Here is a 27,819-nt window from a genome sequence, read left to right as displayed (position 1 = left end):
TGGAACTTTGAGGGACAAAGAGATGAAGCTAAATGGGGAGCTTGTCTCTGCTGCCGCCACTACAGCCCCATGCTGTGCTCATGCAGACCTCTGTGTGTGTTTGACCCACCTCGTCCTTCCCTCCAGTCTCCCCTTCCTTTGCAAATCATCGCCTAAAACTAACTGGCTGTTTGGTTTTTTCCTGTCTTTTTCTTGCATTCATTTTCTCTGCTGCTCCGTTCTGTTCCATCAGCCCCATTGCAGCCTGGTAAGACCCAACAAGCGTGTATATGTGTGCACATCCCCTGCTTGCTATTGTCTCTTTGTCGCCTGACTCCAGGAAGGGTTATTTCCCTTCACACCTTGCTGGGTATTAAAGAGATCATGCTTGCCCTGCCAGCCCAGGATTCCAGATAGGTTGTGTTACCAGTGGTGTACACATGACTAATGTCCTACCAGATTGGGTTACAGGGTGGGTAGGTTGGTCTCTCATTATCCAAGACTCAGGGCCCCTTTCGACAGAGCCTCCATATACTACAAGGCTGATCCCTCCCTGCCTAGCTCATTGACATGCTTTCCTTACTCCTTCTCCAGGTTAAGTAGCCTGTCTTCTCTGGGAGATTCTGCACCTGAGCGCAAGTCCCCTTCTCACCATCGCCAGCCTTCGGATGCCTCTGAGACAACAGGTACCCTCCTTGGGAATTAACACACAAACACAGCCAGGCATGGTGGCACCTGCCTGTATTCCCAGCTACTCGGGAGACCAATGGGAGGATCGCTTGAGCCCAAGAGCTCTGGCTGTAGTGTGCTATGCCAGTCAGGTGTCTGTACTAAGTTCAGCATCAATATGGTGACCTCCCAGGAGCAGGGAACTACCGGGTTGCCCAAGGAGAGGTGAACTGACCCAGGTCAGAAATGGAGCAGGTCAGAATACCCATGCTTACCAGTGGTGGAATCACACCTATGAATAACCACTGTACTCCAGCCCGGGCAACATAGTGATACTCCATCTCTTTTTTTTAAAAAAGCACATGGTCTGGTGTGGTGGTTCATGCCTGTAATCCCAGCACTTTGGGAGGCCAAGGCGAGCAGATCACTTGAGGTCAGGAGTTTGAGACCAGCCTGGCCAACATGGTGAAACTCCATCTCTACTAAAAACACAAAAATTAGCCGGTGTGGTGGTGCATGCTTGTAGTCCCAGCTACTCAGGAGGCTGAGGCAGGAGAATTGCTTGAAACCAGGAGGCAGAGGTTGCAGTGAGTCAAGATCGTGCCACTGCACTCCAGCCTGGGTGACAGAGCAAGACTCTGTCTCAAAAAAAAAAACACATGGATACAGAGATGCACACTCATACAGACAGATCGGTATACTCTAAATGTAAAGCAACTTAGTGTTTATGTTGAGCACATGATGTATACTAGGCATTGTGTTAATGGGTTTTATATAAATTGCCTCCATACATCAACGTAGAAACTAGGTTTTATTATCTTTATTTTGCAAATGAGGGAGCTGAGGCACAGAGAGGTTAGGAAATATGTCCAAGTTTGCAAGCTTATTGGGGACAGAATCAGGACTTGAAACCAGTTCTGTTTTAACTCTAGAACCCATGCTTTAATCATTGCAGGATGCAACCACACATACTCATACACATGTACAATGTCTAGTATACACTCACAGGGATGGAGACATTTGGTAGTCATAACCTCTGTTTCTTTTTGTTTTTTAATTCTGTATATTTTTTAAAGGATACATGACAAGTAGAAAACCCTTTCATTTCGGAAATAAAATAAAATATTTCCGAAATAAAAGGGTTTTCTTCTTGTCATGTATCCTTCCCTGGATTTGGCAAGAGACCACTCCTAAGACACCCTGCATAAGTTACCCAGCTCTATAAAAAGAACCAACAAGCATTGGTATACCACTTGCTGCATTCATTGGATGTCAGTTAACATGTAACTTCTAGGCTCACTTGGGCTTCAACCCTGGGAGGCTCCTTATCGATAATATTAGTCTTCAGGAGGATGGCTAGACCTGGTCCTGCCTCTTCTTTGACCAGTCTCACCCAGACATACCAAAAGGGACAGACATGTATGTGAGAGACAAGCATTTTAGCACCTCAGAGAAGGGTAGTTTCTTATTTGGAATACAAAGTAAGTTACGGGTTTTGCCAACCACCGAGGGAGGCGCGTCATTGCAGTAGTGTTTAGATAGGAATGGTCTAGGGAATTTGGTTAATGTGAAAAGGCTTCTTGAAGGAGAAAGGCACTGAGGCTTCCCTGGGTTGGTCTTGGCATGTGCACACTAACCTTCCAATGACACTGCATACTCAACCTTTCTCTCCGCCTCCCAGGTCTCGTTCAACGCTGTGTCATTATCCAAAAGGACCAGCATGGCTTCGGCTTCACGGTCAGTGGGGATCGCATTGTTCTGGTGCAGTCTGTGCGGCCTGGTGAGTGCTGCATCCCTCCTGCCCACGGTGGACAGTTCTTGCAAAGCCACCATGTATGTGACAGTGCCACTCTACTTGTGCTTTCCTGTGGGGCATGAATGAATTACTCTAGAACCGGTTCTCCATGGGTGCCTGGGGAAGCCTCTTCAATGCTAAGCCCCCAGGCAGAATTTCTAGAGATTGCACCCCGTGCTTGCTTCCCTGGCTGGGAAGTGAAAAACCAGCAAAATAGCTGTCAGGTCATCATCAGGCAGATGTCTGATTGCCATCGAAGATGTCACAAGATTCTGTGGAAGAATCAAAGACCCCCTTTCTTCATATTTACCTCCACATTACCTGGCTAAGTGCACAGATGGTCACTTTCTACAGTTTTGTAACCTGAGACAGGCACAATGGTCCAAATGATTACAGAGCACATTTGCTGATACAATTAACATTAAATAATAAATTACAAACAGATGAATGATATATGTTGGATGTGATGTCAGGGGAAATGGTGTTTGGAAGTTTGAGTAGTTTGTGATTTGAGGCATAGCCATTTTCCTTGTGATCATTTGGGAAGCCCTCTTAAAAGAAACAGGATTTTTAGAAGTAGTTTGAAAGATGGAAATGAAAAGCAGATCAGCAGGATAGGAATTTGGTGGGAAGGAAATGAAGAGTGGGTGGGTATCATAGCCACATCCATCCAGTTACCAGTTGTGTATAGAAGGGGCGTGAACAGTCAAAACTCTAGTGTATGCCAGGTAGTGGAACCATTGTTGGTGGTCCAGGCTGAGGAAGACAATCAGAAAGGCAATGGGTGGCTGGGCGTGGTGGCTCACGCCTGTAATCCCAACAATATGGGAGGCCGAGACGGGTGGGTCACGAGGTCAGGAGATCGAGACCATCCTGGCTAACATGGTGAAACCCCGTGTCTACTAAAAATACAAAAAAATTCACCAGGCGTGGTGGCAGGCGCCTGTAGTCCCAGCTACTCAGGAGGCTGAGGCAGGAGAATGGCGTGAACCTTGGGAGGCAGAGCTTGCAGTGAGCCAAGATCGCGCCACTGCACTCCAGCCTGGGTGACTGAGCGAGACTCCGTCTCAAAAAAAAAAAAAAAGGCAATGGGAGTGGAAGAGTCCTTAAAGGGTAAAGAAGTGTCCCTAAAAGGAGTAAACTTCAGTGCAGTAAGTAGCATTGGGCTGGTGACATGGAACATCCTAGGCTTGGCTTAGACAAGAGCACAAGGAAAGGATTGGGAGCAGGTTTCCTGATAGTGCAGAGCAGGAGGGAAAATAGACTTGCATTGATTTTGGAGGAAGATATGGGATATGTTCACAGGAAAGATGAAAAGAGAATTTCAAATTTATGACCAAAATGAGGTATGTGGATCATATAAGGATATAAATAAGTATGGCTTCTTATGTTTGGGAGTAAACTTATATCAGTGGGAGGTTTGTTTTGCATATCCTGGGCTGAAGCTCTAAAAAGATAGTTTTATTCTTTGCTTCTCTTATTTCTCAGGTTCCTGGACTAGGGTGAAATAGAGTTAGTGGAACTGCCAGTAACTTGTACTTTTCCTCTGCTGGTCTATCTGGTACAGAAAATATGGGATCCCCTCCAATGAAGTCTAGGTTCAGCTCTCCTTTACCTTCTTCCTTTTCTTAGGCTGAGCAGAGTCAGACCCAGAGAGGAAAGAAGGAAAAGATGGCTTACAAGGAGAATATGAGTTCTAGAGTCTGTGTGTGTGTGAGTGGTGTGTGCATGCATACGTGCGTGTGTGTGTGTGTGTGAGTGGTGTGTGCATGCATACGTGCGTGTGTGTGTGTGTGTGAGTGGTGTGTGCATGCATACGTGCGTGTGTGTGTGTGTGTGTTGGGGAGGAGAGTAGAAGAGACTTCATTTGGATTGGCATTGAAGTCACAAGAGTAATAAAGCAGCGGTTATCTTTTCCAGATACATACTAGGTTTTTTAAATTCACTGTTTCTCGAAGTATAATCTGTGTTCTGCCTGTATTAGAATCACCTAAGCCCAAGATGATTGAAATCCTTTTTCTTGGGGCTGACCTCGGAAACACTGAATTGCTTTCTGGCAAAAAATTCCCACAGTGATTCTCATGCTTGCTGAAGTCTGAGAACTTCTCAAGTTCCTTTACTCTGAAGAGTTTAGTTTTTTTTTTTAAACACTAAGTTACTAGAAGTCACCTCACGTGTTTCATACATTCAGGCAAGATAGCTCTGTTCTCTTTAATGTTAGTTTCTAAATGAATGTATAAGAGGGAATTTTAAGCTATTTGCAAGTACTCTTCCATAAATAGCACACTTTAGATGAGGGTAGTCTTGAGTCCCAGTATTGAAAAGCCAAATTGGAATGTAGTCATCACTGTATTTTTCTTTTTAAAGTAGAAACATTTAGATGGGCTTTGTGGGAGTTTTGTTTTCATCAGAGGAATGCAACTTACAGATTTAATGATCACATTGGGGCAAATGTACAATATGTAATTTTTATGCTTCTCATTAACTTGTTTTGGCTTTAGTGTTTTTTGTGCTTCCTGGATGTAAATTAAACTAGGAGTATAAGTCATTTAAAACTATCTTATGAGGCTGGGCGTGGTGACACATGCCTGTAATCCCAGCACTTTGGGAGGCCAAGCCAGGAGGATTGCCTGAGCTCGAGTTCAAGACCAGCCTGGGCAATATGGTGAAACCTTGTCTCTACAAAAAATACAAAAATTAGCCAGGTGTGTTGGCACATGCCTGTAGTCCCAGCTACTTTGGAGGCCAAGGTGGGAGGATCGCTTAGCCTGAGAGGTCAAGGCTGCAGTGAGCCAAAATCACACCGCTGCACTCCAGCCTGGGTGACAGAGTGAAACACTGTCTCAAAACAAACAAACAAAGCATATTGTGGTCAAAACCACTGTAGCCTCCAGTTGAATAACAAGTTGAAAAAGTCAAGAGCATATTCTTTTGAGCACCTCACAGTCAGTCACCATCAGAAGCTCTTAATTTGGTCCATTTTAAAGGGAAAAACTAGGCTGAGTATGGAGGCTCACGCCTATAATCCCAGCACTTTGGGAAGCCCAAGGCAGGAGGATCACTTGAGCCCAGGAGTTCAAGACCAGCCTGGGCAACATAGTGAGACCTCATCTCTACCAAAAAAAAAAAAATTTTTTTTTTTAATTAGTCAGGCCTGGTGGCACACACCTGTAGTCCCATAGCTACTTGGAAGGTTGAGTTGGGAGGATCACTTGAGCCCAGAAGATCCAGTCTGTAGTGAGCTGAGATCATGCCTCTGCACCCCAGCTTGGGCTACAGGGCAAGACTCTGTCTACAAAATAAAGGAGCAGAGAAACTGTAAATGGCTTAAAACAGTTTTTTTTTTAAGAAATAAAACAGTTATCTTTAATGATGTGAACACCCAGAATATCTTTATGAACCTCTCAGGACTTAGGAAACTCTTGTTTTAATCCTTTTCTCTGTATTTCTCTTAATTATTATTTTAACAATTATGTTTCATACAGTAAACTCATTTCCCCCCCTGGATAATAAAAAGTAACTCTGATTTGACCTTGGAACATATCCAGACACATTCGAGTGAAGCACACATGCTCTTTCCAGAGCCTGGCCCTGCCTCGCTCCTGCCTTGGCCTGGCTATTAGAAGTCTGGCATCTTGGTGAAAGGAAGAGCAGGAGATGGGACCTTATATAGTTCACTCTAGCTTTAGAGTATTTGTGTCACTGGAGTAGAATAGGAAGTACACCCAGAATTTGAGATACTTGACACAGATAAATAAGAGGAAATTTCAGAGGAGAGGTGATCTGACAGGGACCTTGGTGTAGCTTCAGTGGAAGAGGTTGTTGGGCTGTGCTGACCAGGCCTTCTCCTTACAGGAGGTGCAGCCATGAAGGCCGGTGTGAAAGAGGGCGACCGGATCATCAAAGTGAGTGACCCCAACACGCACTCCCACTCCCAGCAGTGGAAATAGATGTGCAGGGCACTCCTGGCCTTGGCCCATCCTGCACACTTTCATCTTAATACCAACTGCCAGGCAGCCACTGAGTGAGGAGTGGTGCCATGCGAGGGAGCATAGTGGTATAGCATAAGAGAGAGTAAGGAGGAGGATAGCTGTGTTCCATATTTTAGGCCCTTCTTGACTCTAAAGCAACCAAACTTCTACACCAAGTTTTATTATTCTCATTTCACAAATTACCAAAATAAGATTAAGAGGGAGGGTTAGTAACTAGTGAAGGATCCAAGACTTCGATTCTCAGGTTGATATTCTTTCCTCCATATAATGCCAACCTGGGGTCCTTGCTCATTCTGAACTACTATAACCTGCCCTGGTCGTTCAGACCTTTCTTCGACAGAATGGTGTTCAAGACCAGCCTGGGCAACATAGTGGGACGCATTAAGGAAATCCTAGATGCAGAGACTTCTTAGTCCTCTGTAAGGAGGAAGCACATTGGGTGAGTGGACATTCACATGTGTGTGAGGCAAGTGGTTAGAAAAGTGTATACCAAAAATAAGTGAATGAATGAACAAATTAAGGAATGAAGAGGTTTTATTCTTGAAAACTCATAGGCTAGCTGGAGACCAAATTCATAGTGTGATTTGAGTAAACAAGTGACCAGAGGTGGCTAAAGAGCATTGGAAAATGGCTTCCTAAAAACGTGGCATTTTGAACTTACAGAAGGATCCCCTAGCTGTTCATCACCATTAATCAATACTGTTTGTCCCTCCAACAGGTCAACGGCACCATGGTGACCAATAGCTCACACCTGGAAGTGGTAAAGCTGATCAAATGTGAGTTGGAGAGAGGTGACAACTAAAGTAGGGGAGCAGATGGTCCAAGAGGGAGGAAACAGGGAGGAAAGGGCAGGCCTGCCATCCCAGGAGGTTTCCTTTGTAGATGTGTGAGGCAGCTGAAGTCACATCTTTAATCTTAACATGGAGTGATCCACTTAAATGGCCACAATTCCCTGTTATTTCAGGTGGAGACAGTACTAGGCTCTCATGAGACATCTTCATTTTTACCCACATTCATCTTTGCCACTCCCATTTAGACCATACTCCTACTGAGACCAGGTCTCCCTCAAATACCTTTCAATTGCCTCTGCCACTGATGGGCATTCTTACTCATTTGTTTTCTATTTGGCAGGGAAAAGCAACAATAATCTGTTTATAGCCAGGAAGGCCCAACAATTGAGTCTGCACAAATATTCAAATAGAAACAACAAATGTTGAAGAGAGAATTGAAGAATGTGGGGAGTTTGGGGAGAGCAGAGGGCTAGAATCTGAGTGCCTGGTCTGTGCCATGTGGGCAGTATGCTCGGAGCATGACACTGGCTACTTACTTTAGTGAGATAGAGAGGGAAACGGGGCTGCTGAGGCGGCCTGTGGGGCGTGTTCCCAGATATTTATGAGTGGAATTCTAGTTGAGGTCTCTGCATGAAGGAAGGGCAGGAAGCAATACTTGGGTCAATGCAAGGCATGAAGGCAGGGATTAGAGAATGGGTGGGGCATTAAAAGTGAGGAGAACTTAATCTACAGAATTATGAGTTTAATGACAGGACAAGGGAGAACAGCCCTCTCCTGTATAGCTGGGCTGTCTCTCCGGAACAGCACTCCTGGAGCAAATCTCTCTCTGTTTCCCTCTAGCTGGCGCCTATGTCGCACTCACCCTCCTGGGCTCTTCACCTTCATCCGTGGGCATCTCTGGGCTCCAGCAGGACCCATTCCCAGCAGGAGCTCCCCGAATCACGCCAGTGATCCCCCAACCACCACCTCCTCCACCTCTGCCACCTCCACAACGCATCACGGGACCCAAACCTCTACAGGTAATAGTCCTTCTGGCTTTCTTTGCTCACCCTAATGTCCTGTTGAAAAGCTCCGCATTGGGGAGGAAAGCGGGTTAAATCCAATGGGGCTGTGGTACACAGAGACAAGCCAAAAGACACATGGAAGACCATTGAAAGAGTTGAACAAAAATGAGGGCTGCACAATAACAGTTGTTCCATGCCTTAGTGTCCTCCTTCCATGCAAATGCATATGAGGTTTTATCACACAGTAACACTGTTTGTTTCCTAAATGTGTAGAAGGCTCTAAGGATGCCGTCCAAAAGTGCTCCTCATCGGAGAGAGAGTGTACACTTCAGGCAGGGACAGAATGCATCTGTTCAAGACCGTTGCCAGTCAGTGTTAACCAGGGTTTGGTATAAAGTTAAGGGGTAGGGGAAAGGCTTTCTAGAGAAAAAAGCCTGCTTCGAGGTGCAAAATATAGAGCCCCTTCAGTAAAGGGAGGGATCAGAAAAGGACAAAAACAAGTAGAGGCCAGGTGCAGTGGCTCACGCCTGTAATCCCAGCACTTTGCGGGACTGAGGAGGGAGGATCACTTGAGCTCAGGAATTCGAGACCAGCCTGGGCAACATGGCAAAGCCCTGTCTCTACCAAAAATACAAAAAATTAGCCAGACATGGTGGCATGCATGTGTGGTCCCAGGTACTCAGGAGGCTGAGGTAGGAGGGTTGTTTGAGCCCAGGAGGCAGAGGTCGCAGTAAGCCGTGATTGTGCCAATGCACTGCAGCCTGGGTAACAGAGTGAGACCCCATCTCAAAGAAAAAACAAACAAGTAGAAAGAGAACTCTAGAAGCAAGAAACACCTATGTGAAGAGTTAAAGGGGGACAAAATGCAGACAAGTATAGGGAACAGGATTTTTCAGTTGGATTGAAGACTGAACTCAAAAGTCCTGGGAGACTTTAGGGAGCAACTTGATACCAAAGGTGATTACAGCCAAGGTTTCTAGAAATTGAGGCATAAACTCGAAATAAGATTTTGTGTTTACTGCATTCCATCAAGGTACTGAATAAAGCATACTTATGATCCAGGCTGTACTCTCATAGCTTTCCTTGCCCAAGAATCAGCAGATAGAAGAGAGTTAAGCTATTGAGTTAGTCCCTAACTCTTATGTTGCCATGTTTTCCATCTCTAGGATCCTGAAGTTCAAAAACATGCCACCCAGATCCTCAGGAATATGCTGAGGCAGGAAGAAAAAGAATTACAGGTAAGGTCACTGCCAGGGGTAGACTGGCCATTGCCTGAGTGAAATAATACTTTATCAGAGCAATCTGCCAATGTACACAACTTAATTTACAGGCAATATCCTATCACAGTAAAACCTCAAAAAATAAAACTTCCAGACCACTAAAGAATTGTCATTGGCCAGTAGAATTTGTTAAAGCAGAATTTCACCAATAAAATGAGTAGGATTCTCCATGTGTAATAGATTAAGATAGTGAATATGTAGACAAAAAAAACGTCAGTGGAGTTTATCTGGGACATTTCCAAGGAAGGGAAGGAAAAGAAGGAAGAAAGGGCTGGGTAGGTGAGTGCTGGACCAGACTGAAAGAGGTGGGGAGCACTTGGGTGAAGGATGAAGAGAGTTTTTGGGCCTAGGAAGTGATGTGCATGGAGAACAGTAAGAAGATGAATTTGCTCGAGTGGAATAACCAGATTCCTATTATAGTTATCCATGTAAGTGCCACCATATATAAAACATTGTTTTAGTTTCTAGGCTATATAGAAATAAAAAAGATTAGATGGTTCTTGCCCTCAACATGTTTAAAATCCAATGGAGGAAATTCAGATTACAGTAGGAGGGAGAGTGGGAGGAACAAAGAGCTTACAATAAGAGAACAAAGAAGAGAAAAAATAATTAATAATGGGAAACATTGGGAAGGGCTTCACATAGAGGATAGTATTTCAGCTGGGCCTTGAAGATTGATACTTTAGTAGGCAAAAGAGATGAGGGAGGGAATGCTAGTGAAAAGACAGCATAGGTCAAAGGCACAAAGATATGAAAATACATGTATTTATTTCACAAGCACTGAGTCCTTGCTATATGCTAGGTACTGTGTGTGTGTTGGAGCAGTAGATGGGGGTAATGTTAGGGGTGGGTGTTGGAATGGTTACAAAGATAAACAAGAGGTGAACCTCTCCTTTAATGAGTTAGTGATTTCATAGGATATGGATGAATGAATGAAGATATAATATATTATGGTAAGTGCTTATATTTATATATTGGCAAATGTCAGAGTAATCAAGACAGTATGGTACTGGTTCAAGGATAGACCTGTAGATCAATGGAATAGAATTCAGATTCCAGAAATTAACCCATACATCTATGGTCAATTAAATTTCAACAAAGGTACCAAGACAATTCAATGGAGAAAGAATAGTCTTTTCAACAAATGGTGCTGGGACAACTGGATACCTACATACAGATAATGAATTTGGACCCCTACCTCACACAGTAAACAAAATTTAACTCAAAGTGGACAAAGACTTAAATGTAAGAGCCAAGACTATTTTTAAAAACTGTAAAACTCTTAGAAAAAATTTTAGGTAGTAGTAAATCTTCATGACCTTGGATTGGGCAGTGGTTTCTTAGATATGACACCAAAAGCATAACCCCCCCCCCCCAAAAAAAGATGGATTTCATCAAAATGTAAAACTTGTGTGTGTTAAAGCATTCTATCAAGAAAATAAAGACAACCCATAGAAGAAATGGGGAAAAATACTTACAATTCGTGTGTCTGATAAGGGTCTAATACCAGAATATATAAAGGACTCTTAAAAGCTCAACAATAAAAAGACAACCCAATTTAAAAACTTGCAAAGGATTTGAATAGACAGTCTCTAAAGAAGACAGACATACAAATGGCCAATAAGCATGGGAAGATGCCCAACATTGTTATTCACAGGGAGATGCTAATCAAAATGACAATGACCTACCACTTCTCACCTATTAGAATAACCAAAATAATGGAAAATAACAAGCGTTGTGAGATGTAGAGAAATCTAAACAATACTTGTTTATGTTTTGTCTGCATATTCACTATCCTAATCTATTCTGCCACTGATGGTGGGAGTGTAAAATAGTGCAAGCACTCTGGAAAACAGTTTGACAGTTCTTCAAAACGTGAAACACAGTGATACTATATGACCCAGCAATTCCACTCCCAGGTGTATATCCAAGAGAATTGAGAACATAGGTTCACACAAAAACTTGTACATGAACATTCATACCAGCATTATTAATAATAGCCAGAAAGTAGAAACAACCCAAATGTTCATCCGCTAATGAATAGATGAGCAAAATATAGTCTGTTCATACAATGGGATTTTACTCAGCCATAAAAAAGAAAGAAGTACTGATAAATGCTACAACATGGAAGAACCCTGAAAACAGTATGCCAAGTGAAAGAGGTCAGACACAAAAATCTACAGGTCGTATTATTCCACTTACATGGAGTGTCCAGAATATGCAGATTCATGGACAGAAAGCAGATCAGTGGTTGCCAGAGGGTGAAGGAAGGGGAAATTGGGTGACTGCTTACAGGTACCAGCTTTCTTTTTGGAGTTATGGAAATATTCTGGAATTAGATAGTGGGGGTGGCTACACAACTCCGTGAATATACTAGAGACCACTAAGTTGTACACTTTAAAATGGTGACGTTTATGTCATGTGAATTATAGCTCAATAACAAAAAAAAATTTTAACGCTCTTGAAGCCCAAAACAAAGCATAATTATTTATGCAGTAATCAGAAGGCTTCATGAGGTGGTGCTTGAGTTGGTTTCAGTATCCTGTTAATAGAATATTGAAAATGGCAGTGGGACCAGGAGTGGTGGCTCATGTCTGTAATCTCAGCACTTTGGGAAGCCAAAGTGGGAAGATTACTTGAGCCTATGAGTTCAACACCAGCCCAGGCAACACAGTCAGACCATGTCTCTAAAAAAATTTTAAAGATTAGCCAGGCATAGTGGTGCATGCCTGCAGTCCTAGCTACTTAGGAGGCTGAGGTAGGAGGACCACTTAAGCCCAGGAGTTCGAGGCTGCAAACCTATAATTGCACCACTGCACTCCAGCCTGAGTGACAGAGCAAGACCCTGTCTCAAAAAAGAAAAAAAACGCAGTGAGTGTTGTGACTGGAAGGTGTTACTGGCCTTGAATACCATGAGGAGCTTGGAATTTGTTTTGAAGTCTATGGGAATGAATCAAAGAATTTTGAGTGGGGGACTGATCACATTTTCAAACCAGTGTTCTTTGGAGAAGTGTGTTAACTGTAAGGAAACCATCTAGGAGGCTATTGCAGTAGATAAGCAATAATGACAGATTTAACAAGAACGATAGGAGTACGAACAAAAAGGAGAGGATAGCAATGGGAGACTTGTCAGAGGGCCAATCAGCAGAACTCATCCACTGGTGAAGGAGAAGAAGGAATAAAAGATGGCTCCAAGTTTGTGTGTCTGGGTAGATCAGGTGATACCAGTGACAGAGTGAGACAGAGGAGAGGAGCAGAGTTGAGGGGAAGGAAATGAAGATCAGCTTTGGGTATACTAGTAAGGTGCCCATGAGACATTCAGATAAAAACCAACCACCAGGCATATGGAGATAACAGGGCTGAACTTAGGAGAAAAGCCTGGGTTGAAATAGAGATTTGGATATCCTCAGTATGAAGGTGGTAGTTGAAACTGGGGACTGGATGACTGAAAGAGATCACCCAGAGTACCAGTCAGAGAGGAGAGAGCTGAGGATGGACTTTTGGGACATATGTGCTTCTACAGCACACGGTACCAACCTCTAATATCACACCACTTGCTATTACATTTGATTTTTGGAAGAGTAGCCTGTGCAGTAATGGGAGGAAACTAGATTGTATATGTTGATGAGCGACTAGAAGCAAAGAAGTGCAGGGCCCTAGCTGTAGACTAATGTTTTGAAACTTTTGGCTGTGGGCCGGGCATGGTGGCTCACACCTGTAATCCCAGCACTTGGGGAGGCCAAAGCAGAGGAACTTTTAGGCCAAGAGTTCAAGACCCCTGGGCAACATAGCAAACCCCTGTGTCTATTTAAATAAATAAATAAAATAAAATCAGAAAACCACAGGCTCATATCCCTTTACAAAAAAAGAAAAAAAAATTGGCTGTGAAAAGAGGGGGAAACAAATGGGGCAGTGGCTTGAAGAATCATCAGAAATAATTGAAAAAGTTTTGTTGTGGTGGTTTGTTTTTGTTTTAAATCAGGAAACTTGAACATTTTGTAGGACGGAGAGAAGGAGCCATTGGTAAAAAGGAGACTTTGAAGATATGTAAACAGTGCCCAAGAAGAGCCCAAAGCAGTCAGAGGGATTAACTTTTTAAAAGATTTAGACTTAGTTTCTCTTCTGAGCCAGGAAGAAAAGATGGCTGAAGATGTTTTGAAATGGACTACAGTTGAGAAGGTTTTTACCAGATGGTATTATCTGCCAAGGCTAGGGAAGGGTTGGAGTTGGATGGGCATGGAGAAGATGAAATATTAAATATGGGGAATTTGTAAGATGGTTGTCAGGTAGCAGTGAAGCCCCAGATGAGCCTAGGTAATATGTGAACCCAATGTCTTTATTTAACCAAGCTTTATGGAGCATCTCCTTTTGTAATGAAATGTTAATAGCTGCCATGTATTCAGGTGTCTGACTTTGCGCTAAACATTCTGCTAAGCCCTTCATATACATAATCTCACTCCACTATTACACCCGTCCCATGAGGCGGGTATTGTCATCTCCATTTTATCGATGAGGATGTATTCAAGCTTGCCCAAGTCTATACAGCTAGTAAGTGGAGGTGCCAGAATTCAAAGCCAGGTGTCCCTAACTGTGAAGCCCTCCACCCCTGTGCTGTCCCCTGCTGTGTGCCCTGAGGAGTGCTAGGAAAGTGGCTAGGATGGTACCTGCTCTCCAGGAGCTTCCTGAGGGTGGGACTGGCAGAGGCATTGGCTGTTCTAGTCGACACTGCTTCCTCTCATTTCTTGTGGTTCTCATTGTGTGTAAGTTCCCTCTTCAGCACTTTTTTATGTTCTGGTCTGGACAGTCACTTTAATATTTCATACTTGAGTGGTAGCTGAAGGCAGCCTCATTTGGGATGTGGGACTTAAGGCAGACTTTGAAGAATGGCTCAGATTAGGACAGGCCTTTGTGTTTGTCCTCTTTCTGTGATTGTCTCCTGTGTTCTTTTTCTCATCACGTACATCTTTTTCTGATCCTAACTGATGTTGAAATAGCGCGCATCTACTCGGAGGCAGAGACTTCTTCTCTATCCTCTTTGTTTTGGGATAACTGCCTATTCTCTCCACTGGTGAGTCATCCATTCTCTACTAACCACCCCTCTGCCTTTTCCCCTCCCCCTTCTCCTCCTCACCCATCCCCAGCGTATCTGTGAGGTCTATAGCCGGAACCCCGCCAGCCTACTGGAAGAGCAGATCGAAGGTGCCCGGCGGCGAGTCACTCAGTTACAGCTGAAGATCCAGCAGGAGACTGGTGGCTCAGTGGTGAGTGATGTAGGCACAGCTCTAGTAAGGGCACATGCAGTGGAACTGGGGGTAGAGTGAGAGAAAAAGCAAGGACAGAAGGCTTCTTGGGTTATGCCAGGACCTCGAGGCTGAACTAGTAAGTGTTCAGTATTTTACAAAGAAACCAAGGTCAGCACCAGAGAGGCTGAACACTGTAGTGACACTTGGGATACCACAAGAAGAAAAAGTCTATTTCTTGCCCTCCAACAACATGGGCAATGGAAAGAAAGAAATATGAAATAAACAGACTGTCAGTGTTAGTCTCTGAATTATCCTTCCCTTCTAAGTAGTTCCTCATAGTGGATGTGTGTATATTTCTATACTGGTTTTACCTGGTATTTCATCTGGTATCCTTTCCCACCACCTATCATCAAGTAATGAGTCTTCTCAAAGAAATACAAGTACTTTTTAAAGTCAGCCTACATAAAAGACCCCCAGTCGGTTGAGATGGATCTGTATCAGCAGATAACCACATTTTATGAAAAACTCCAGAGAGTAGATGGTTCTTTATCCATTCTCTTCAGGGACTTGGCTATTAGTGTCTTACTGCTCTCCATCAGGCCTTAATTCTTTGGGTAAATAAGAAGTAACTCTCCAGAAACTTTAAGGTCTCCAACAATAACATTTGCCAAAGCCAATAGGAATTATTTAAAGATGATCTACTTTTGCTTTTAGGATATCCAGATCAAAAAAGTTTGGGAAACACAGGCAAATACATTTAAACTGCTTCATTTTCTGAAGGACTTCTCATATTACACGGTTGATAGGTAGGAGCTCAGGTTGGGGACTTAGACCATCTGGATTCAAATCCAGCATCACTTCTTATCAGCTTAAAGACTCTTGGGCAAGTTAATTAATCCATAGGAGCCTTAGCTTCCTCATTTATAAAATGGAGATAACAGTGTTTTCAGAGTTAAAGCATACCTTTGACACAGGGGCTGTACATGTTTGCTGCCGCCACTGCACTGTTGGTTGTGCTATGAGGTGATGAGTCTGAGAAACTAAGCTTGGAATCTGAAGGTCTGAGCTCCAACCCTGGCCTTAGGGTTGACCTGCTGTGTATCTTGGGCAAGTTACTTAAGATCGCTGAGCTTCTGTTGCCTCATTTATAACATGAGAGTAATGTGCCTAAGCTAGAGCCATTGAAAGATTAAATGTGACTTAGTAAAGTACTTTGTAAACAGCAAAGCACTATCAATATTGCTTCCTTCACATCCCACTAGCTCAGTCAGTCTCAGGCCAATGCCTGTCCATCCTCCTCAAAGACCTCCAAAGGTAAACCTTTTGTATCTTCCCTCGGTCACCTGCTTGAGTTTTTTTTTTTTTAATATACTTCTTGATGGTTAAGAAGTTCTTTCTTGTATCCAAATAAGGCAATAGATGCTTTGAGGTCCAGGGTGATTAGATAAAGCTGGCTTTTAGAATTTCACTAATGGTAAAGCTCCCTTTCCACCATTAGGGGTCATTGTCATCCTCAAACTGTACAAATGAAGCAATATCTCTTCTAGCTGGGCATTTTTGAGGCAATGAAGCAGAAGAGGCCACTAATTGTAAGCAAATAAGGCACTGATTGGTGGAAGGAAACCGTAGGGGGAGAGGCTCACAGAATTTGCCCACCCTGTGGGCCTTTCTGTTTCAGGACATACTTCCACTATATGGTGACACCAGCCAGAGACCATCAGAAGGTAAGTCCCCCATCACCCCCTTTTTCTCTGGCATATCTCTAGTCCAGGTTTCTTATCTATTTACCCTCCCCATGGGGCAGATTCCAGGAAAGAAAATATATAGTGCCTGCCCTCTGAGAAACAGAATAATGGGAGAAAGCAGTACAAATACACAGGGAAGCTGGATACAACTTAGGCAGTAGAAATGAGTGTATAGCCAGTAGCCGGGATAGATGAGGGCCAATAAAATACCAGAATGAGTATGGTTCAGACAGCAGCTTGCCTGACAGCTCCTGGCACTAAGGAATTCGGCAAATATTTGTTGTAAGAAGAAATGGGTGGTGACCAGAAGAGGGTTGGGAAGGAGTTGAGGGGCAAAACTAGTTGTGAGAGAGAGCTATGGAGTCTTATTTCAGGAGGTGACATGGCCTGTGCCCAGGTGCAGAGACAGGTGAAAGCTAGATGTGATGAGAGCAGAGGAGAGGTATACTGTTTAGTGTCCAAGTCTAGGGGTAATGGGATGAGAGAGCTGAAGGGAAACTGGTGAAAGAAAAGGTGGCAGCTTCCCCTTCCTGTCCTGTGCACAGTTGCCCAGAATAAAGGCTCTCTTTCCCCCAGGCCACAGCTCCTTCTGTATTATAGAAACTATTTTCTTCTCAGGCCGGCTCTCTCTGGATTCCCAAGAGGGGGACAGTGGCTTGGACTCTGGGACAGAACGCTTTCCTTCCCTCAGTGAGGTGAGTCCCAGCAGGGCAAGGCCCGTTCAGAACTTGCATTTGGGGTCCCTTCCCTTGCCCCAAGGCTCTGCTGCCTACCGGCCGCACTGAGGACTCTGTGTGCCTCTTCCATCCATCTAGTTCCAAGGATATAATCACTGTGCTCTGGGTTCCAAAGCAGAAATTTCACATGCATCCAACATGCAAGACTATCAAATCTGGCTTTCATTTCATCATAGTCAACTCTGTTATATAAAGAGTAGGGTGGAGAGGATGGCCATGGCATGAACTATGGCAAGCCTTTGAGAGTAAGGGAGCAGAGACAAAATAAGCTAAAACAATGACTTGACCAAAACACATTTCCACCTGTCCAGGAATAACATCATCTTAGATTAATACAGTGAAGCCAACCTACTCAGAAGTGGTAATCTGTTTTTTGCTGTGGATCTTTTTCTTCTCAAATAGCTTGTCTTTTCTGGAATGACAAAAAGAATTTCAGGTTTTGACCCCGAAGGTTATCTCTTCCAGGTGTTCTCAGTTTGCATATGTAAACTGTAAACTGCAATCTAAAAGTAAGAATGAGTGGAAGAAGTAGTAATGAAGTTAGCAAAATATTTGCTTAGCCAGAGTAATTAAATATGTGAATATGTGATTGAAAACATGTTAAAAACCTAATTTTAGATAACAATTGGAATTTTATTTTCTTACTGCCCTGTCCATGGGAAAATGATGAAATATATGTGAAAGGATCAGTATGTGGGAAAGTCACCAAGAAAGTAGAGTGGGACGGGGATCCTAAAGAATCTACAGTTGACGTTATCTGGAAGGCCAGGGAGTTAGTGATGAGGAGTGTGTGCTGTGGGTTGAGGCTGCCTGGGTTAAGTCCAGGATACACTTCATGACTAGCTCTCTGACTTAGCAAGTCTCATAACCTCTTGGAGTCTCAGTTTCTTCATGTGAAAATGGGACGAATAATAGTATCTACCCCAAAGGGCTACTGTGAGAATCGAATGAGATAATATGTAATGAAGGGCTTAGTATAATGCCAGGCACAGAGTAAATACTGCACTTCTCTCAGCTGATGTTTAAGTATGGTTATCACCACCAACACCAAAGAGCTGAGCCTTGAGGGTCTTCCTGCTCACAGAATTCTTCGTTTCTCTAGTCATTGATGAATCGGAACTCAATACTGTCAGACCCTGGGCTAGACAGTCCTCGAACCTCCCCTGTGATCATGGCCAGGGTGGCCCAGCACCACAGGCGGCAGGGCTCGGATGCAGCAGTCCCCTCAACCGGTGACCAGGTGAGTGATCCGGAGTCACCCTGCAGTTTTCCTTTTCTCAGAAGTGAGATTTGGAGGCCTGGGTGTTACCAATACATGGTCTTGGATCATCAGACTAAACCCCTGCTTCAGCAACCCAAACTTTGAGACAGTCACTTACATAGAGAGCAAACAGTAAAGAAAGAGAACATGGCATAAATATAAGAGATATAAAAGTAAGGCTGGCTCCATTTCTATGTGGAGAGTAGGTGAATGCATCTGTAAAGAGTAACAGCTAAGGAGTGGATAGCTGGTCTTTCTGTCTGTACAGAATAGGAAATAGGTTTAGGCAGTGTTTCTCCAGGATGCTAATTTTCAGTTTCCCCGTTCCTTAGCAAAATCCTTTTCTCAAACAAAATCTTATTATTTGGAGCCCTAACATAGAAAAGAAAAAAAAAACAAAGCTCAGCTCCCCTAGGACCTTTACCGATCAACCTCCTCCTGCCCTCAAGGGCACTTCCATGGAGCCCTAAGGTTCTGCAAAACCTGATTTGAAAGGCCCTGATCTCAAGGATAGAGCTAGATCCAGGAGAGACTTCAGGAAGATGGGTTTTGACTTAATGCAGACAGCTTGCAAGGAAGCTGGGCTGTCTGGCAATGGAATGGACTTGAGAGCCAGAGAATTGCCTGTTGTTTTTCAGACACTGTTAACCGTGTCTAACAACGTTAGACATCTAAATATTTAATGTTCTACCTGTATAATGTTACTTAATATTTTTCTTTAAGCCAACTCAGTTCTTTAAACTTAAATTAATCTTAAGGAAATCTGTCATTACCTTAAATGAAAACCAGCATCACACACTATAAATGCAGAGTAAATGTAACCCTAAATGTAAGTTTAGAACCAAGTTTGTTAAATTCTACGTAGAAAGATATAGAACAGTGTAGAAGAAAGCTGCCATTTATATTAAAAAGAGGAAAAGGAGCCTCTTTCTTAAGACATCTCTGGATGAATGTTGAAGAAACTGATGGTTATTGCCTCTGAGGAGGGGAATTAGGTGGCTTGAGGATGAAGTGGATGGAAGACTTTTTATTATCTTTACCCCTTTGTGTCCTTTTAATTGTAAACTACATGATGTAACTTACTCAAAATGTAGAGACAAAATTTAAAACAACCTGAAAAATAAACTCTAGCTCAGTTCTATTGCTTGCCAAAGGCTTTAATTAAGCTTGAGGCCAATTCTGCCTTGGTTAAAGGTATTAAAGCTATGCAGGCACCAGGCTGAAATTTTTCCTGGGTGAATCAAAAGGATGGAATGAAAACTGAAAAGAAACTAACTTTCTTAAACAATCTGAGCCAGTATTATTTAATGCCATGTCCAGATATCACCTAAAATCATTTTGACCCTCAACAGAAATCATCTCACTTAAAATCATTTTGAGTTCCACTTCCCACACTGGAAAGCACTGGTGTCAGGAGTTATACAGGTGGTATTTTCAAACCGTGGGTTGTCATCTTTTGGTGAGTCATGATATCAATATTGAAGGTCATGAGCAGCATCTGTTTTAATGAGGTAGAATCTAATAGCATGAAAAGAAAATATCAGAATTCATCATATGTAATAAGAGTGTAACTTTGTGAAACTTCTGTTTTCATTACATATGTGTGTGCTGAGTTGCAGTGAAAACATATTTATTAGAAGTCATGGTCAGCAGAAAGTTTGAAAGCTACTTTCTGGAGTTCTTTTGACTCTGGGAGCCTATTAATCACTGAGTCCAGGAGGAGGTCTTCAGAACATGGGGTCTCTAAAGTAATTTGGATAAAGGGGGAGAAATGGTACAATGAAGAAAACAGAGCAAATGATAATCCTGCTCGCTGAGCTCTCTTTGGTGGCATTGTGGTTTTAGTAAACTTGTCCTCTCACCTTGGAGTTCAGAGTTCCAAGCAGCATCTTGTTTCTCTTAGAGCATTTATCGCTCTGCTGTTATTTCCCTATGTGGCTTACCTCACCTTTATTTGCTTTATCTCTGTAGGTAACCTGGCACATAGTAGCCACCTCATAATGTGTAGTGAATGAATGAGTGAATAGGAGTAATCAAAATTGTCTTCTGAGTGGCATCGTAGGGGAGGACTTATCCAGAGCTCCTAAGTTTCTTGAAGCTGAAGTTTCACAGTGTGATCTGTAGAAAAGAGGATCGTGGCCTAAGTGAACATAGTTTTTATAAATCTAGAGTTATGCAGGCATCAAAGGAAAATTCTAATCAAGCGCTACTGTGCAAAAGAAGAATACATGTGAGCAAGCCTCTCTGAACTTATTCTGGTTGGGCTGCCGAATTCACAAAAAATAGGATTTTAAAAAGACAACAACATATGATACTCTAATTTTACCCATTGTATGAAGTTTGGTTATTCTTACAATGTGGAGGGGAAAGAGATCTGATGGGTATTGAAATGCCTAATGTACCAGCTGCTGTGCCAGATCTTTACAAAAAATTTCATGTAATTCTCATAATCAGGAAAAAAGTTGGCCATTGGAATCTTCCTGTGGTCTAAGGGAATGTTCAAGGGCTAACCTTGTCACTGGCAGGGTATCAGAACTAGAATTGAGTTCTCCTGGGCCCCAACACAGAGCTCTTTCCTATCCTAACCACTCTTTTATTGCCCTCTCTATAACCCTGTCTTTGTAGAACTGAAGGACCAAGTTCAGGTTGCTAAGGGGGTCAGGCATCTATCCTGTTCTAGGAAAGGCTTTCCTTCAGGTGGCTCATAGAAGCAGGTGTGGGGTCAGTGGTCTTGGAGCCCTTGTTTTCCTCTTTGAAATTGTTTCATCTTCTCGAAACTAAGTTGCTATTTTCAAGTGTTAAGAGCAAATAGAGTATAATTCCAGTTTCCTAATCATAATAAATGTTAGTAACAGCATAGGAAGAAAACCTATACTTTCTATAAAACTGTCAGCAGCAGGGAAATGGATGCATAAGGAACTCTCACTTTCTGTTACGTTGTTCTATAGTGTTTGATCTTTTTAATAATAAGCATATTCTACTTTTGTAATCAGAAAGAATATGTATTTGTAAAGACTTTTAAAAAAAAAAAATCCTCCCCATAAACAAGAAAAAACCTAGTGCTTTTCAGGTTTCACCAGAGAGCTCAGTAGAGCCAGAAGTGCTCACCCACCACCTCCTGGGGCTCTCAGACCCCAAGAGGTTCAGAGACTAGGGTATTTAGGAGAGGAGGATACTCAGGATGTGTTTGGGAAATACAAATACAGCACATCAGGCCTGATTCTGCAGCTGTGAGCACGCCAGTCAGTCTGTCAGGGCCTCACTTTTTTCAATTATAAATGAGTGTTAGACTTTAGTTTCTGAGATACCTTTTGGGCCGCTCATGTTCTGTGACTCAGTCATTCTGGGCATAGAGGCCATAAATATCCAGGAAAACAAAAAAGGGGTGAGGATCATCAGAGAGGAACTGTCAGGAAAAGCCCCTTAAGAAAGTGGGTTAGGAGAGTATCATAGGCCTGGGTTAAAGTAGGCACATGTAAGCTGAGTGGGTTCCAGAAGCAGAGACCTTGTTGGGGAATCACTGGAAATGAAGGAGGTCTAATTGAGTGAGAAATAGAGTTAGCAGAAAAGCTTTGAAAGCTCAAGGAACCTTTAGGAGAAAAACTTGTGCAATGAAGCATCTGAGAAGTTTATGCAATATGAAGTCTCTCTCATCATACCTAATCCATGGCATGTCCATTAGGATTAGGTTTTTATTTAAATTAGTATAAGGGGGAAAGAAAGAAAAGCCAGACTAAGAAATGTAGATTTTAGGCAGGTAATGGGGATCTACCACAGATTCTTGAGAGGGCAAGCAAAATAATGCAAATGGTGTTAGAGAAAGATCAGCCGCATCTCCATTTGTTCAGAGAGGCAGAGATCTACTAGTAGGCTCTCCCATAATTATTTAGCCACCAGTACTTACTAGGCACAGAATAACTGTTCAGTAGCACTGTGGTAGACCCTGGGTTTGGAGGATGTGTGTTTGGGGTAGGGGTGGCTGTTTAGTCTGTTAAGGAAAACAAAGCCCCCAGCCCAGCAGTCCAGCAGGAACTATAGGCTCTTATTTTGTTGACTGACAGTCCCACCCCAGACCTTTGCAAACAGGAAGAGAGCATTTTCTCCTACTTCCCATCTTCATATGTCATGTGACCAGGCTGCTCTGAATCTGCCCTGCCCCACCCAGAAGCAGTTGACTTCCTGCAAGTGGAGAAATCATTTCATCTGTGCTCTGATTTGGGGGCGGGAGTGAGATGCCAACGTTCACCAGACCCGGGTGGCTTTATGAGTGCTGTGCTGCAACTAAACAAACTTCACTGAGGTGGCTGAATCCTCTGTCCTCTATAACCTCTCATCTCTACAACTTGACTCTCTCCCCCAGGGTGTAGATCAAAGCCCAAAGCCTTTAATTATTGGCCCAGAGGAAGACTATGACCCAGGTTATTTCAACAACGAGGTAACGGTTTCCTAGTTTTCTCCTTTCATGATTTTTTTGTCATACAAGCTGCTCTTGACTAGAAGCAGTTTGACTAGCATCAGCTGTGAAGGGAACTTGGGGCGGGGAGTCTCCTTTATGAACCCAGGACGGGGAATCATATGGGAGCTAAGCTGGAACCTGCTGTGCTGCTGTGCCCGGCCTCCCACCATGCTCATCCTTCTGCCTTCCAGAGTGACATCATATTCCAGGATCTGGAGAAACTGAAGTCTCGGCCAGCTCACCTGGGGGTTTTTCTACGTTACATCTTCTCTCAGGCAGACCCCAGTCCACTGGTAAGTCAGAAGCATCCGTCTTGATTGAGGGCCTGCTGGTGCTGGGCAGAGAGGACCTCTAGCCTCTGTTTCTGCTCTCTGGCTGTTACAATTCAGATCCATGGGCACAGTCAGGCACTTCAGGGACAGAGACAAATAGCCAAGAAGATGAAACCTATGCAGAGGGGATTTTTCACTGTATGATGCAGCTAACTAACTACATCAGCTGCCTAGGGAGGAGCAAGAGAGCAAGGCCAGGAAAACTCATTCTTGATCAGTTCAGGAAATCGTCTTGGAGAAGTTGCTCTTCCTAGAGGTTTTTAATTGAAGGTGGATACAGACCAACTAGGGAGTTGAGAGAGTGGCCCTGTGAGAAAACTTGCAGATGGCAAGGCTTAAAGGGTGTTCCGTGTGAAGGTGATGACAAGAAGGAATGTGAGGGGATGGAGAACAAAGTACCGGGGACAGTATTCAGAGCCAGCAGCCTTCCCAGTTTCCTCATTCTGCTCAGCTGCTTAGAAAGGAAGGGGAGATGGAGGAGAGGGGTTGCGGTTGTATTCTTCAGAATAAACTTCTCACCTGGGGCATGGGCTGCTGTTTTGTCTTTCTGGGGACACCATCAGAAGCCAGAATGAACAACCATCCACAGGTATTGATTGAACACCTGTGTGCAAGTCCAAGGGCCAGAAGCATTCCTGAATAAAGACAGGGCACACCACAAAGAGAAGTAAAACATGAATCCTTAAGAAACAAGACATAAACCAGCACAGAGACACAAGTGAAATACCATGTGTGGAGAGGATACAGAGTTAAGGAGTGATCAGTGTTGAAGATGTGCCTGTGGGAAAGGGGGTGGGGATTATTTTGCCACAGGTTTCTGAAATAGTTTGACCCTGGCTTTCTCAACCTCAGCACTGTTTTGAACTGGAGAATTCTTTGTTGTGGTAGACTGTTCTGTGCCTTTGGGGAAATATGGCTGCATCACTGGGCTATACCCACTAGATGCCAGTAGCACCACACTTGCCCAGTTGTTGTGACAACTAAAAATGTCTCCAGATAAGGCCAAATGTCCCCTAGGGGGCAGAATCATTGTTGGGGGAGAACCACTCCTCCAACCCGGTTATTTCTCCTTCTAGCTTTTTTACCTGTGTGCAGAAGTTTATCAGCAGACAAGCCCCAAGGATTCCCGAAACCTGGGGAAAGACATCTGGAATATTTTCCTGGAGAAAAATGCGGTAAGGCAGTCATAGATTGGATTATAATTTTATTATATTCTTTGAACTACTCAGAGGCAGGGAAAATTAAGCAAAACATTCAGGCCACACGGACACAGGTTCTTAAAGAGAAATCTAGGCTGAGAGATTAATATCCCTGGATTCTGTTCCTAGTGCTACTCTCAAAAAATCTCGCAGTACCTCTTTTGTTGCACATATAGAATACACATTGCCTCTCCCTGGAATGTTTAGAGGAAAAGATTGTACCAAATTCTCCCTGATTCAGTGCCCTGGTTCCCCGCAACCCTCCCTGCTTTGCCCATCCCTAGGCTGAAGAAACAGGTCTAGAGACATCAGATGGTCTAGATCAGTGAGGCAAGAGGTTTCTGAAGCTCAGTCTGAGTTGCTATTACTGCCCAAAGGCAGGAGTCAGAGGTGGGAGGCCCCAGAGTGTCTGGGGTAGACAGCACCCTGTGCATTGGGACAGAGTTCCCAGGGGTGTGTCAGGGATCCCGCTGGCAAGAGCATCTCTGCCTGCAGAGGGCAACTGCTATCCCAGACTTTCTAATCTGGTCAACTAGACTAATTCCAAGGTGACTTTATTCTTTTGGCAGTAAGCTAGTAGGGTTAATGAGGTTGGAGAAAATTGGTTTTTCTTAAAAGTTTTATATTTGCCCTCTTAAATGGGTCTTGAGTAGGGAGGTTAGAGCTGCCAGTTGTTCTCTGTTGGTTGTTATGGAACCTCTCCAGTATCCAGCTGTCAGGGACTTGCGTAGCAAAAGCCAGAACACCATGCTAACTGCAAGGCTGGGTGACACAAGGCTAGCTTTCCCATGGGAGTGAGGGGGAGGGAAAGTCCACCAAATAGCCCAATAAAGGCTTTTCCCTTGCTGCTAAGTCAGCACGGGTCCACTTTTTGGACAACATGTCATTCCATGCACTCTCATGGCCTGGAAATAAGAGTGAAAAAACTGCCTGTGCCGCCCTCAGAATATTGTACCAGCTTGCTGTGTAGCCTCAGACTCCATTTCCCAGAAACCCTAGCCTAGAATTCAAGTGTGCAGTTGGGGAGTAATGAGAAGAATGGTAGGGCAGATGTAGGCAGAAAGGCAAGAAGTTCATATGGGCAAGCCCTCCTCGCCTGGCACACTGTTGATCTCCCTGGAGTGTGCAGACCTGACCACTTCTGCTCCACACTTCTGTTTTTTAGCCTCTGAGAGTCAAGATCCCTGAGATGTTACAGGCTGAAATTGGTAAGTTGGCTCATTGGTCGGTTAGTCTCTTCTTGGTGCCTTTCTTGTCCTGAGCTCTCAGGAGACTCCAGAGGACAGAAGGGACATAGTTCCTGTCCTTGGGCAACCATCCTCTAATAGAGGAAAAGACCCATGAGACGGTTGCTCCAGAACACTGCACAGTAGCTTATGGACAGGTGCATATGGGACAGACCCTGCCTGGGCACTCACTCTGCCGGGGAGGAGCTTGTCGTGGGAAGACATTGGACTTGGAGTTAGGAGACCTGGGTTCATGTCTGCCAGCCTTCTACATGATCTCTCTGGTTCTCCATTGGCTTATCTGTACAAAGAGGAAATCAGACTTGATCAGGGATTCCTCAGCCAGGCTGGTTATCAAGAATCCCTTGGGGAACTCAAAAAATACAGAAACTAGGGCCTCACTCCATCCTCCTTTCAGAGTTGGAATCTCCAGAGTGGTTTTTCTTGTTGGTTTTTTTTTTTTTTTTTTTTTTGAGCGGGGGGGTGCGGGGGGTGTTTTATTTTTGTTTTTGTAAGTTCCCTAATACTGACAGCAACGAGTCCAGAATGAGGACCAGGCAGGCTCGATGGTGCCCAGCTCCCTTCTCCTTCTAATCATCAGTAGAAAAACTAAGGGGAGGCAGTCTAAGGTGATGTCAGCCTGAGAAGCTAATCACTGGCAGTTTTTTAGAGGACAGGAATTGGAAGCTGCATGTAGAAAGAGATGATTTGTGGGCACGTGTGACGGGGAGGAGAGCCCAGGCATAGGGTGAACAGAGCTTGCTCGAAAGCAGAGTGAGAGTAAAGCGCAACTCTCAGGGACTTAGCCTCGCCTGGGTGGAGCTAGATGCGGGGACTAGAGGAGAGACATCTTTCAGTTTCTACTGGGGAGCTCAGGTTTCATGGAATGTGAAGTGCTTGCCTCTTTTAGCCTTGAGCTGCTTCTGGAGCAGTAGAGGGGAACAAGCCTCTCAGAGATCTGCACTTGGATGTCAGAGGATGGTACTTAGACCCATCCAGTAAGAGGGGCTTTAATCCTTCTCTTAATGGAGCACAGAACATCCAGAAAATATTTTTGTCCTTGCCTTGTACTTTGGATATCAGGATTCCAGTCCTGAATTCAGGAAAGACCTGAGAGGTCCAGGCCTTCTCTCCCTTTAGGCTAACAGGGCAGAAAGCCAGCCCTTCCTCCCAGTGTCACAGGGAGTTGAAATGCCTTGAGATGCTCAGCAGAAGTGATCTCCCCCCACCCCCAGTACCCTACCCACTCTGCTTTCTCTGGTCTCCCACTACAGACTCGCGCCTGCGGAACAGCGAGGATGCCCGTGGTGTTCTCTGTGAAGCTCAAGAGGCAGCCGTGCCTGAGATCCAAGAGCAGATCCACGACTACAGGTTGGCCCAGGAGCTGCCCTCCCACCACTCTCCTTGCACCTCTGCCTCTTGTCCTTGGCTCCTTCCCTCTGGGACGTGCACATATGTCTTGTTATATGTTTGCCTCGTTCTTTCTGGGTATCCATCTGTTGAGTATTTGTGTATATTTCTTTCTTTCCCTGTGTTTATCTGGCTTAGAACGAAGCGCACTCTGGGGCTGGGCAGCCTGTATGGTGAAAATGACCTGCTGGACCTGGATGGGGACCCTCTCCGAGAGCGCCAAGTGGCTGAGAAGCAGCTGGCTGCCCTTGGAGATATTTTGTGAGTCTTTCAGCTTCCTCCCACCCCACTGAACGTCCCAAGCAGGTTGACATATTTTGTGGGTCTGTTCTTTCAATCTCTCCCCCTCTTCCACTTCTTGCCTGATTCTCCTGCCCCTGAAAGATGGGGAGTCGTGCCCTCCTGCTGCATTGGTCAGGCTGAGGGCTGCAGGTGTTCAAGGGCGTGGCAGAGCCTGCAGCTCCTGATAGTCATTTGGTGGTTATGACAGACCATGGGCCCCAGGAATGTGGTAAGCTTTCTGCTTTCCCCTGCTGGCCCGCTTCCTGACCTCTCTCCCTTCCTGCCTCTAAGATCTTATCTGTCACAGAGAGTGAGGCCAGTGCTGTGTGTGCCCAGTGGATAAAGTTCCTTCAGGAGGCAGTTAGAACTGGCTTAGGGGAAATTGAAACGTCTTTTACTAATCCACATCAGAAAACTG

At 44.2% G+C, this 27,819-nt stretch overlaps 1 protein-coding gene across 14 annotated transcripts in view; it reads left to right on the top strand.

Moving 5' to 3' along the window:
- ARHGEF11 (Rho guanine nucleotide exchange factor 11) overlaps nucleotides 1-27,819 on the top strand; it is a 109,464-nt gene that overhangs the window by 58,323 nt on the left and 23,322 nt on the right. For 5 of the 14 annotated variants that reach the window (XM_050779315.1, XM_050779356.1, XM_050779323.1 and 2 more), the window contains 17 exons: nucleotides 233-247; nucleotides 574-665; nucleotides 2,330-2,428; nucleotides 6,299-6,348; nucleotides 7,154-7,211; nucleotides 8,067-8,245; nucleotides 9,397-9,468; nucleotides 14,652-14,771; nucleotides 16,432-16,477; nucleotides 17,117-17,193; nucleotides 18,338-18,475; nucleotides 22,857-22,931; nucleotides 23,144-23,245; nucleotides 24,361-24,459; nucleotides 25,649-25,691; nucleotides 26,984-27,080; nucleotides 27,258-27,380. In XM_050779315.1, coding sequence (XP_050635272.1) covers nucleotides 233-247; nucleotides 574-665; nucleotides 2,330-2,428; nucleotides 6,299-6,348; nucleotides 7,154-7,211; nucleotides 8,067-8,245; nucleotides 9,397-9,468; nucleotides 14,652-14,771; nucleotides 16,432-16,477; nucleotides 17,117-17,193; nucleotides 18,338-18,475; nucleotides 22,857-22,931; nucleotides 23,144-23,245; nucleotides 24,361-24,459; nucleotides 25,649-25,691; nucleotides 26,984-27,080; nucleotides 27,258-27,380 — 1,485 coding nt within the window. The remainder of the gene's footprint in view (nucleotides 1-232; nucleotides 248-573; nucleotides 666-2,329; nucleotides 2,429-6,298; nucleotides 6,349-7,153; nucleotides 7,212-8,066; nucleotides 8,246-9,396; nucleotides 9,469-14,651; nucleotides 14,772-16,431; nucleotides 16,478-17,116; nucleotides 17,194-18,337; nucleotides 18,476-22,856; nucleotides 22,932-23,143; nucleotides 23,246-24,360; nucleotides 24,460-25,648; nucleotides 25,692-26,983; nucleotides 27,081-27,257; nucleotides 27,381-27,819) is intronic. The other 9 variants (XM_050779386.1, XM_050779376.1, XM_050779367.1 and 6 more) reach the window with 5 other exon arrangements.

This window comes from Macaca thibetana, chromosome 1, assembly GCF_024542745.1.
Source record: "Macaca thibetana thibetana isolate TM-01 chromosome 1, ASM2454274v1, whole genome shotgun sequence".
NCBI lineage: Eukaryota > Metazoa > Chordata > Mammalia > Primates > Cercopithecidae > Macaca > Macaca thibetana.
This window is presented reverse-complemented; position numbering and strand designations above follow the sequence as displayed.